A 12,895-nucleotide genomic window follows, 5' to 3' on the forward strand; every position below is an offset into this window, starting at 1 on the left:
GACATTTGGCACCAGACAGATCACAACACATCAGCTATCATGGTGGACAGGTGACTCAGGTGAGGAGAGATTTACCTTGACGTAGCCATCAGGGGTCTGGAACAAGCCGCTGTTCAGGTCGCTGGCTCTGAGGTTGAACACCTTGAGGACCTTACGTTCCTCTGCTGCATAGATCTGGACCACAGCCAGAACACACACCACCAGCAGGCACCACAGAAGAGAGGAGGAGGACATGCCTCTCAGTCAGATAGGGCTTGATCTGTGGGGGAAGAGAGAGAGAGGGGGGTGATAAAGAGAGAGAGAGAGGCAGAGAGAGAGAGCGGGGTGAGAGTGAGAGAGAGAGAGAGACGGGGAGAGGCAGAGATGGGGGTGGGAGGCAGAGAGAGTGTGGGGGGTGAGAGTGTGAGAGAGAGAGAGAGAGAGAGAGAGAGAGAGAGAGAGAGAGAGAGAGAGAGAGAAAGAGAGAGACGGGGAGAGGCAGAGATGGGGGGGGTGGGAGGCAGAGAGAGTGCGGGGGTGAGAGTGTGAGAGAGAGAGAGAGAGAGAGGCAGAGAGAGAGAGCGGGGTGAGAGTGAGAGAGAGAGAGACACGGGGAGAGGCAGGGATGTGGGGGTGGGAGGCAGAGAGAGTGTGGGGGTGAGAGTGTGAGAGAGAGAGAGAGACGGGGGAGAGGCAGAGATGGGGGTGGGAGGCAGAGAGAGAGGGCGGGGTGAGAGAGAGAGAGAGAGAGAAAGAGAGAGACGGGGGAGAGGCAGAGATGGGGGGTGGGAGGCAGAGAGAGTGCGGGGGTGAGAGTGAGAGAGAGAGAGAGAGAGAGAGACGGGGAGAGGCAGAGATGGGGGGTGGGAGGCAGAGAGAGAGTGCGGGGTGAGAGTGAGAGAGAGAGAGAAAGAGAGAGAGAGAGGCAGAGATGGGGGAGGGAGGCAGAGAGAGTGGGGAGTGTGAGAGAGAGAGAGGAGGCAGAGAGAGAGAGAGAGTGTGAGAGAGAGAGAGAGCAGAGGGAGAGCGGGGGTGAGAGTGAGAGAGAGAGAGACAGGGGAGAGGCAGAGATGGGGGGGGGAGGCAGAGATGGGGGGTGGGAGGCAGAGAGAGAGAGAGCGGGGGGAGGGGAGATGGGGGGTGGGAGGCAGAGAGAGAGGGCGGGGTGAGAGAGAGAGAGAGAGGGGGAGAGGCAGAGATGGGGGTGGGAGGCAGAGAGAGAGTGCGGGGGTGAGAGTGAGAGAGAGAGAGAGAGAGGGGGGAGAGGCAGAGATGGGGGGTGGGAGGCAGAGAGAGAGTGCGGGGGTGAGAGTGAGAGAGAGAGAGAGATGGGGAGAGGCAGAGATGGGGGTGGGAGGCAGAGAGAGAGGGGGGTGAGAGTGAGAGAGAGACAGGGGAGAGGCAGAGATGGGGGGTGGGAGGCAGAGAGAGAGGCGGGGGTGAGAGTAAGAGTGAGAGAGAGACAGGGGAGGCAGAGATGGGGGTGGGAGGCAGAGAGAGAGGCGGGGTGAGAGTGAGAGTGAGAGAGAGACGGGGAGAGGCAGAGATGGGGGTGGGAGGCAGAGAGAGAGGGGGGGGTGAGAGTGAGAGTGAGAGTGAGACGGGGAGAGGCAGAGATGGGGGGTGGGAGGCAGAGAGAGAGGGCGGGGTGAGAGTGAGAGAGAGAGAGAGACGGGGGAGAGGCAGAGATGGGGGTGGGAGGCAGAGAGAGAGGGCGGGGTGAGAGTGAGAGAGAGAGAGAGACGGGGAGAGGCAGAGATGGGGGGTGGGAGGCAGAGAGAGAGGCGGGAGTGAGAGTGAGAGAGAGACAGGGAGAGGCAGAGATGGGGGTGGGAGGCAGAGAGAGAGTGGGGTGAGAGTGAGAGTGAGAGAGAGACAGGGGAGAGGCAGAGATGGGGGTGGGAGGCAGAGAGAGAGGGGGGGGTGAGAGTGAGAGTGAGAGAGAGACGGGGGAGAGGCAGAGATGGGGGGTGGGAGGCAGAGAGAGAGGGGGGGGTGAGAGTGAGAGTGAGAGTGAGACGGGGAGAGGCAGAGATGGGGGTGGGAGGCAGAGAGAGAGGGCGGGGGTGAGAGTGAGAGAGAGAGAGAGACGGGGGAGAGGCAGAGATGGGGGTGGGAGGCAGAGAGAGAGGCGGGGGTGAGAGTGAGAGTGAGACGGGGAGAGGCAGAAAGAGAGTGGGGGAGAGAGGGGGGGAAGAGAAACAAATGAAAAAGATAGAAAAATTCAGAAGAAGAGAGGAAAGACTTGATATATCAGGACATGACGTGGAAACAACATTGATTCAACCAGAGTTCTTTACATTATGTTAATTTTCAAATATATTACATTATGAAATAAACTCTCGGTAGGGTCATAATACCTGTGTTCTGTAGAGTCTGGGGACGAGCGTCTATCTGTGTGTCTGTCTGTGTGTCTCAGGGGAACCACTGACTGTTTTCCTATGCCCTCTCACTGTTTATAAATGGCACTCCACAGGTGGCTTGTTCTCAGTGATGCCTCAACCAATGAGATGACAGTCTGCGTTGCCAAATAACAGCAACAGCTACAGGTATTATTATCCTCTGATGCTGATAAAATGAAGGCCAGACTTTTGAATTAACACTTTGAGGGCTAGTTTCCCTGCCCAATGAGTGAGGAAAACGTTGCCAACTGTCGAGTGGCGCAGCGGTCTAAGGCACTGCATCTCAATGCTAGAGGCGTCACTACAGACCCTGGTTTGATCCCGACTGTATCACAACCGGCCGTGAACAGGAGTCTCATAGGGCGACACAATTGGCCCAGCATTGTCCGGGATAGGGGAGGGTTTGGCCGGGGTAAGACATTGTAAAATAAGAATTTGTTCTTAAAACCTCTTTGGGCTAGATGTGCCGCTAGCGACCCACCTCGACAACATCCGGTGAAATTGCAGAGCGCGAAATTCAAATTAGAGAAATAGTAATATATAACATTCATGAACTACAAGTGCCATACATCAGTTGAAAGCTTAACTTCTTGTTAATCCAGCCACTGTGTCAGATTTCAAAAAGGCTTTACGGCGAAAGCACACCATGCGGGGGAGAGGACCGCGCCCAGCACACAAAAGCATTAAAAACATTTTCCAACCAGGCAGATGCGCAACGAAAGTCAGAAATAGCGATAAAATAAATGCCTTACCTTTGAAGATCTTCTTCTGTTGGCACTCCAAAAGGTAAAGTCCTTCTTTATATGCCAAAAATTCAGTTTCCCTCCTTCAAAATGCATATAAAATCAATCACAAATCAATAAACTTCTCCAAACAAGTCAAACAACATTTATAATCAAACCTCAGGTACCCTAATATGTAAATAAACAATAGAATTTAAGACGGAGGATTGTTATTGTCTATACCGGAGATAAACAACAAAGTACGCGCATTCACCAGTCCGCGTAACTAACACTACAGCCAAAATGGGAGCCACTTAGAAAAACTACAAATTCTAGCTCATTTTTCCAAAAACAAGCCTGAACCTCTTTCTAAAGACTGTTGACATCTAGTGGAAGCCCTAGGAACTGCAATCTGGGAGATTTTCCCTTCATATTCAAAATGACAGCCATAGGAATCAATGGTGGGCTGAATTTATGTTTTTCTGGATGGTTTGTCCTCTGAGTTTTGCCTGCCATATCAGTTATGTTATACTCACAGACATTATTTTAACAGTTTTAGAACCTTTAGAGTGTTCTCTATCCAAATCTACCAATCATATGCATATCCTAGCTTCTGGGCCTGAGTAACAGGCAGTTTACTTTGGGCACGCTTGTCATCCAGACGTCAAAATACTGCCCCCTAACCCAAAGAGGTTTTAACTGACTTGCCTAGTTAAATTTTAAAAATTAAAAAATCCTTGCTTCTTTATCTTCTCAATTCCTCTCAAAACTCTGAAGCTGCAGTCTTATATCTCCCTCTCTAACTTTAAGCATCAGCTGTCTGAGCAGCTTACCGATCACTGTACCTGTACACAGCCAATCTGTAAATAGCACACCCAACTACCTCATCCCCATATTATTACTTACCCTTTTGCTCTTTTGCACCCCAGTATCTCGACTTGCATCATCATCCTCATCTGCACATCTATCCCTCCAGTATTATTACTAAATTGTAATTATTTTCACCTCTAGGGCCTATTTATTGCCTACCTCCCTACTCTTCTACATTTGCACACACTGTACATAGATTTTTTATATTTTTCTGTTATTTTATGTTATTGACTGTACGTTTGTTTATGTATAACTGTGTTGTTTTTGTCGCACTGCTTTGCTTTATCTTGTTCAGGTCGCAGTTGTAAATGAGAACTTGTTCTCAACTGGCCTACCTGGTTAAATAAAGGTGAAATGAAATGTAAAGAAATAAAAAAGCTCATTGGAGGAAGAGAACCATGGGACCTTGGACCCTCTACTCTCTGCCAGTACACTTTGAGGGGAACTGAGGAAACAACGGCATAGGAAGCAAGGATTTTGACAGCTAGTGCTGTTTTCAGAAACAGCCCAATAAGAGGTCCTGTCCATCTTTTTCTGCTATTGGCCTGTAGCGATGGGACTTAGGAACTGGGTGACACATTCCTTATTACCTTGTTTTACAATGGGTGGGTCAGTTCCTCAATTCTGATTGGTTAAAAGCACATTCCAGCCAGTGTCTATTCCAGAAGTTACCACCAGCTAAATCTATGATGTTAAAATGCCTATTTACTCTGTTCCATCTGACTGTTCAATCCAATGTCTCATCAGCCCAGCCAGGCAATTTATAAACTTGATCTCCACTATAAAAAGCATCTAGACATTGTCTCACATTGCTTTTAGGCTAACATTTCATTTTCAACATCAGAGATTTGTATAAACCTTTCTGTCCGTCTCTGACATTTGCAACATTGCTCTGAACAACAGTGTCCTGACGAGAAAACACATTTCACTAGAAAACAGCTTTAAGCAAATGCAAATGCAGCTTAAACCGCATCAGATTACCTGATGTTGAGTTTGTTGTTTGCTTATGTAGGATTAAACATCAGATTGGCTTTTCAGCTTGTTTTTAAAATCTCTTGGCAGGAGAGGGTGTGCCTGCTTCCCAAATGGCATCCTATTCTCTTTGTACACTACTTTTGACCAGGGTGCATAGTAGTGCACTATATAAGGAAAAGGGTGGCATTTGGGATGCACCTTGTGTTCATATTGGTGCTAGATACCACTGGGAACAAACCGCATGTGGTTTAATATGAGCGTATTCTGCATGCCGCGGGGGATTTATAAAGTGGCACGAGGCTTTCGGATAACTTGGGTGCCATGAGACAGGCACATCAGGTTAATGTTAACTAGCTGGCTCATCGTTGCCCATGAAAATAAGGTAGGCTAGTGAGCAAGCATTTTAGACAGGAGCCTAGGACAACAAAATATTCAAGTGTGAACAGGTCAACATTCACAAAGCTGCTGGGCCAGATGGATTATCAGGATGTGTACTCCGAGCATGCTCTGACCAACTGTCAAGTGTCTTCCCTGACATTTTCAACCTCTCCCTGACCGAATATGTAATACCTACATGTTTCAAGCAGACTACCATAATCCCTGTGCCCAAGGAAGTGAAGGTAACCTGTGATGATGATTACCGCCCCGTGGCACTCACGTCGTAGACATGAAGTGCTTTGAAAGGCTGGTCATGGCTCACATCAGCAGCATCCTCCCGGACACCCTAGACACACTCAAATTCACATACCGCCCCAACAGATCCACAGATGACACAATCTCAATCTCACTCCACACTGCCCTTTCTCACATGGACAAAAGGAACACCTATGTGAGAATGCTGTTCATTGACTACAGCTCAGCGTTCAACACCATAGTGCCCGCGAAGCTCATCACTAAGCTAAGGACTCTGGGACTAAACACCTGCCTCTGCAACTGGATCCTGGACTTCCTGACGGGCCGCCCCCAGGTGTTAAGAGTAGGCAACAACACATCTGCCACGCTGATCCTTAACACTGGGCCTCTCATGGGTGTGTACTTAGTCCCTTCCTATACTCTCTGTTCACCCACGACTGCATGTCCAAACATGACTCCAACACCATCATTAAGTTTGCTGATGACACAACAGTGGGAGGCCTGATCACCGACAACAATGAGACAGCCTATAGGGAGGTCAGAGAACTGTCAGTGTGATGCCAGGACAACAACCTCTCCCTCAATGTGAGCAAGACAAAGGAGCTGATCGTGGACTACAGGAAAAGACAGGCCGAACAGGCCCCCTTTAACATCGACGGGGCTGTAGTGGAGCGGGTCAAGAGTTTCAAGTTCCTTGGCGTCCACATCCCCAACGAACTATCATAGTCCAAACATAACAAGACAGTCATGAAGAGGGTACGACAAAACCTTTTCCCCCTCAGGAGACTGGAAAAACTTGGCATGGGTCCTCAGATCCTCAAAAGGTTATACAGCTGCACCATCGAGAGCATACTGACCGGTTGCATTGCCGCCTGGTATGGCAACTGCTGACCACAAGGCGGTACAGAGAGTAGTGTGAACGGCCCAGTACATCACTGGGGCCAAGCATAACATTGACCCCGATCCCTTTTGTGCACTGCTGCTGCTCGCTGTTTATTACCTATGCATAGTCACCCCCACCTACACTACCGATCAAAAGTTTGGGGTCACTAAGAAATGTCCTTGTTTTTTAAAGGAAATCAAATTTTTGGTCCATAACAAATTGATCAGAAATACAGTGTAGACATTGTTAACCTCTTCAACCTATAGACCCGTTTTAAGCGCAATATTTTGTCACGAAAAGATGCTTGACTATGCATGGAATTGACAGCCTTGGAAAGACAAAACTCTGACGTTTCCAAAACTGCAAAGATATTATCTGTGAGTGCCCCAGAACTAATGCTACAGGCGAAACCAAGATGAAGTTTCATACAGGAAATGCCCCAGATTCTGAAGGCGCTGTGTTCCAATGTCTCCTTATATGGCTGTCAATGCGCCAGGAATGAGCCTGCCCTTTGTGTCGTTTCTCCAAGGTGTCTGCAGCATTGTGACGTGTTTGTAGGCATATCATTGGAAGATTGACCATAAGAGACTACATTTACCTGGTGTCCCGCCCGGTGTCCTGTGTCGAAATTATTGCGTAATCTGTAGGTGCCCCCTGTATATAGCCTCCACACGGACTCTGTACCGGTACCCCCTGTGTATAGCCTCCACACTGACTCTGTACCGGTACCCCCTGTGTATAGCCTCCACACTGACTCTGTACCGGTGCCCCCTGTATATAGCCTCCACACTGACTCTGTACCGGTGCCCCCTGTATATAGCCTCCACACTGACTCTGTATCGGTACCCCCTGTGTATAGCCTCCACACTGACTCTGTACCGGTACCCCCTGTGTATAGCCTCCACACTGACTCTGTACCGGTACCCCCTGTGTATAGCCTCCACACTGACTCTGTACCGGTACCCCCTGTGTATAGCCTCCACACTGACTCTGTACCGGTGCCCCCTGTATATAGCCTCCACACTGACTCTGTACCGGTGCCCCCTGTGTATAGCCTCCACACTGACTCTGTACCGGTACCCCCTGTGTATAGCCTCCACACTGACTCTGTACCGGTGCCCCCTGTATATAGCCTCCACACTGACTCTGTACCGGTACCCCCTGTGTATAGCCTCCACACTGACTCTACCGGTGCCCCCTGTGTATAGTCTCGTTATTGTTATTCTTATTGTGTTACTTTTTATTTTAGTCTACTTGGTAAATATTTTTCTCTTCTTGAACTGCACAGTTGGTTAAGGGCTTGTAAGTCAACATTTCACTTTAAAGTCTACACTTGTTGTATTCGGCGCATTTGACAAATAAGGTTTGATTTGATTTGGAATGAGAAAGCCATATAACAGATGAGGGGTCAGACAATGGAGGGGTAGGTCTAGCTACTCTAGCTGAGTATTGTTGGATGAGAGTAGTTGATGGAGGGGCTCTATGCTAGGCTAGGGGCTCTAGGGTGTAGGAGTAGTACAGGGTCTACTGTAGAGGCTCTAGGGTGTAGGAGTAATACAGAATCTACTGTAGGGGCTCTGCATGAACGCACAGAGAGAGAGAGAGAGAGAGAGAGAGGAATCGGAACTGCAATGGCTGATTGGACTAAATTGTTTTTAGTTGTCACTGTATTAGACTAAGCAGAGGTGACTGGATGATGTTGAAACTGTGCTGGAATAGTGGAGGCAGCGCCTGTTTTCTTTGAGACTTAAGGAAACTCTCCGTGGTTCTAAATCAATAGTTGTTTCCAAAAATGTCAAACACTAACTTGCTTGACCCTGCTGCTGTAGGTCATGGAGCTGTTTGTTACATGCAATATGTTTTGTGGACTTGATACTGGATAGAGGTCGCTCTCTGGTTTTAAGATGAAACAAATGTGTGGTTGAATTCATTATTTCCCTGTGTCTTCTTATTGTATCGGTCTTCAGGCCAATATATGAGGGCCGCAAGGCATATGAACTAACAGGTTATAGAGCAAACAACGCAATTATCACAACACATAGGTTGAAGTCGGAAGTTTACATACACTTAGTTTGGAGTCATTAAAACTCATTTTTCAACCACTCCACAAATGTCTTGTTAACAAACTGTAATTTTGTCAAGTTGGTTAGGACATCTACTTTGAACATGACACAAGTCATTTTTCCAACAATTGTTTACAGACAGATTATTTCACTTATAATTCACTGTATCACAATTCCAGTGGGTTAGAAGTTTACATACACTAAATTGACTGTGCCTTTAAACAGCTTGGAAAATTCCAGAAAATTCTGATAGGCTAATTGACACTATTTGAGTCAATTGGAGGTGTACCTGTGGATGGATGCCAAGGCCCACTTTCAAACTCAGTGTCTCTTTGCTTGACATCATGGGAAAATCAAAAGAAATCAGCCAAGACCTCAGAAAAACATTTTATACCTCCACAAGTCTGGTTCATCCTTGGGATCCATTTCCAAACACCTGAAGGTACCATGTTCATCTGTACAAACAATAGTATGCAAGTATAAACACCATGGGACCACGCAGCCGTCATACCGCTCAGGAAGGAGACACGTTCTGTCTCCTAAAGATGAACGTACTTTGATGCGAAAAGTGCAAATCAATCCCAGAACAACAGCAAAGGACCATGTGAAGATGCTGGAGGAAACAGGTACAAAAGTATCTATATCCACAGTAAAACGAGTCCTATATTGACATAACCTGAAAGGCCACTCAGCAAGGAAGAAGACACTGCTCCAAAACCACCATAAAAAAGCTAGACTATAGTTTGCAACTGCACATGGGGACAAAGATCATACTTTTTGGAGAAATGTCCTCTGGTCTGATGAAACAAAAATAGAACTGTTTGGCCATAATGACCATTGTTATGTTTGGAGAAAAAAGGGGGAGGCTTGCAAGCCGAAGAACAACATCCCAACCATGAAGCATGGGGGTGCTTTGCTGCAGGAGGGACTGATGTACTTCGCAAAATAGATGGAATCATTAGGGAGGAAAATTATGTGGACATATTGAAGCAACATCTCAAGACATCAGTCAGGAAGTTAAAGCTTGGTTGCAAATGGGTCTTCCAAATGGAAAATGACCCCAGGCATACTTCCAAAGTTGTGGCAAAATGGCTTCAGGACAACAAAGTCAAGGTATTGGAGTTGCCATCACAAAAAATGGAGCTCAATCCTATAGAAAATTTGTAGGCAGAACTGAAAAAGCGTGTGCGAGCCAGGAAGTCTACAAACTTGACTCAGTTACACCAGCTCTGTCAGGAGGAATGGGACAAAATTCACCCATTATTGTGGGAAGCTTGTGGAAGGCTACCCAAAACATTTGACCCAAGTTAAACAATTTAAAGGCAATGCTACCAAATACGAATTGATTGTATGTAAACTTCTGACCCACTGGGAAAGCGATGAAAGAAATAAAAGCTATACGATATAATTCTCTCTACTATTATTCTGACATTTCACATTCTTAAAATGAAGTGGTGATCCTAACTGACCTAAGACACAGAATTGTTACTAGGATTACATGTCAGGAATTATGAAAAACTGAGTTTAAATGTATTTGGCTTAAGGCCATGCTCAACTAAAAAGCATACTTAATGTAGAATCCCTGTTGAAAGGGCTTTTCTTTTTAGTCCAGGACCAAATTGAATTTGAGTCCAGAGAACTAGCCCACAAAGTGTTAATTCAAAAGCCTGGCCTTCATTCATCAGCATCAGAGAGGTTAATAATACTTGTAGGTGTTGCTGTTGTTTAGCAACAGAGAGTGCTATCTCATTGGTTGATGCATCACTGAGAACAGGCCACCTGTCTCCATTGGCCCTCTATCTGTGTCCCAAATGACACCCTGGCCTAGATAGGGCACTACTTTTGACCAGGATCTATAGGGCCCTGGTCAAAAGTAGAGCACTATGTAGAGAATAGGGTGTCATTTGGGACAAAGAATCTGTTTGAGTATGTTGAGGGTATATTGTGGATGCACAGGTGAGGTCTTTATAAACAGTGAGAGGGCATAGGAAAACCAGAAGTGGTTGTTTCCCCCTAAGACAGACAGACAGACTCGTCTTCAGACTCTACAGAACACAGGTGTTATGACATTTTATGAGTCATGTAACGAGAGTTTACTTTATAATGTATTATATTTGAAAATTGACATTATGTATAGAACTCACTGGGCAAAAACTGGTTGAATAAACATTGTTTCCACAAAAATACAAAAATCTATGTGATGACTTTGAATCAACGTGGAATTCTGAATTTGCAAAAAGTAATCAATGTAACCTAAATCCAACGACAACCAAATGTAAATCAGAAGTAGACTTTGAACTGTGACCAGTGGGTATTGTCCTGATATATCCTGTTCCTTCTATCTTCTAATTATTTATGTATTTTAATGTCTCTTTTCTTGCTCTTCATGCTCTGTGACATGCTCTTAGGGAAACAGGTGATGTGCTTATATTTTCTCCTTTCATCTCCCTATCCCCCCCTCTCTCTCTAGTTGTCTTCCCTCCACAGATCAAGCCCTATCAGACTGAGAGACATGTCCTCCTCCTCTCTCCCGTGGTGCCTGCTGGTGGTGTGTGTTCTGACTGTGGTCCAGATCTATGCAGCAGAGGAACCTATGGTCCTCAAGGTGTTCAACCTCCATGCCACTGACCTGCAGAGCAGCCTGCTAGGGACCCCTGATGCCTACGTCGAGGTAAATCTCTCCTCACCTGAGTCACCTGTCCACCATGATAGCTGATGAGACAACCGGCCGTGATTGGGAGTCTCATTGGGCGGCGTACTATTGGCCCAGCGTCGTCCGGGTCAGAGGAGGGTTTGTCATTGTAAATAAGAATTTATTCTTAACTGACTTGCCTAGTTAAATAAAGGTACAAAAATATTAGGATCATTTTCAGCATTAATATCAGAATTCATAGAGTTAGTTAGAGGACTCGTCTTTGTATCTGAGCATGGGCAGCGCCATTAAAGCCATCTCCATTTTTAAGTAGTCAATTTTCACAAAGCTTATATATGTAATTTACTGCCACCTGCAGGGCTGGAGTCCTGAACCAAATCGTGTGTCATTAATTTAATTAAATCCAAAGTTTGAAGAAAGAGACAATGCTCTCCTGATCTGCTCTCTGCTGATCATCTGCTCTCCTGATCTGCTCTCCTTGGCTGATCACACTGATCACTCCCAACCCATTCTCATTATTATCCAGGTGTTCAGAGCGCACGGCTTTCTCGGGAGGACAGAGGTGAAGAACAACAACCACGACCCCAGCTGGAAGGAGGAGTTCAGCTTCCTCAACGCCCGTGAGAACAACATCTTGAGGTTGGAGGTGTACGACAGCGACATTTTCTTCGACAACCTGCTGGGGACCTGCGAGCGCTCCATCAAGATTGGAATTTGGCAACATCAATGTTTCCTGAAGAAGGGAGGGAGCCTGTAGTACTCCTACACCCTAGAGCCTCTACAGTAGACCCTGTACTACTCCTACACCCTAGAGCCTCTACAGTAGACCCTACTCCTACACCCTAGAGCCTCTACAGTAGACCTGTACTACTCCTACACCCTAGAGCCTCTAGAGTAGACCCTGTACTACTCCTACACCCTAGATCCCCTACAGTAGCCTCTACAGCCTCTACAGTAGACCCTGTACTAGACCCTCCTACACCCTAGAGCCCCTGTACTACTCCTAGAGCCTCTAGAGTAGACCCTGTACTACTCCTACACCCTAGATCCCCTACAGTATAGCCTCTACAGTAGACCTCTACCCTAGTACAGTAGACCCTGTACTAGTCCTACACCCCTAGAGCCTCTACAATAGACCCTGTACTAGTCCTACACCCTAGAGCTCCTACAGTAGACCCTGTACTACTCCTACACCCTAGAGCCTCTATAGTAGACCATGTATTAGTCCTACCCTACACCCTAGAGCACCTAGCCTAGCATAGAGCCCCTCCATCAACTACTGTAATCCAACAATACTCAGCTAGAGTAGCTAGACCTCCTCCTCCATTGTCTGACCCCTCATCTGTTACATTGCTTTCTCATTCCAAATCAAATCAAATCAAACCTTATTGAAGCCAGCCGCCGCCATATCGGTTCTCCTCATAAAGAGCAGCCCTCCATATGATGTCACGGACAAAATTACATGTATTTAAGTCTTTCTTTGTTGTAGTGGGGACAGTAACATTGGTACTCTCTAAAAACGCTACTTTATTATACTTTAAAAGTATGCATTAAGGCATATATAATAGATTATACTTGGCAAAAACAAATGTTGACAACAATAAATGTATTTCTATGTAATCCCAAATTGTTTTTACAATGGTGAAGGAGTTGAATGGTGAAGGAGTTGAATGGTGAAGGAGTTGGATGGTGAAGGAGTTGAATGGTGAAGGAGT

The 12,895-nt window shown here is 46.5% G+C and overlaps 1 protein-coding gene across 1 annotated transcript; it reads left to right on the forward strand.

Annotated features, from left to right (window-relative positions):
• The first annotated feature begins 10,505 nt into the window (after positions 1-10,505).
• LOC115120122 (perforin-1-like) lies at positions 10,506-11,997 on the forward strand. Its single transcript, XM_029649013.2, has 3 exons — positions 10,506-10,585; positions 10,998-11,198; positions 11,707-11,997. The coding sequence occupies exons 2-3, from the start codon at positions 11,040-11,042 to the stop codon at positions 11,935-11,937; spliced, it is 390 nt and encodes a 129-aa protein (XP_029504873.2). The 5' UTR covers positions 10,506-10,585; positions 10,998-11,039; the 3' UTR covers positions 11,938-11,997.
• The last annotated feature ends 898 nt before the right edge of the window (positions 11,998-12,895 follow it).

The sequence above is a fragment of the Oncorhynchus nerka genome, linkage group LG13 (genome assembly GCF_034236695.1).
Source record: "Oncorhynchus nerka isolate Pitt River linkage group LG13, Oner_Uvic_2.0, whole genome shotgun sequence".
NCBI classification, from domain to species: domain Eukaryota; kingdom Metazoa; phylum Chordata; class Actinopteri; order Salmoniformes; family Salmonidae; genus Oncorhynchus; species Oncorhynchus nerka.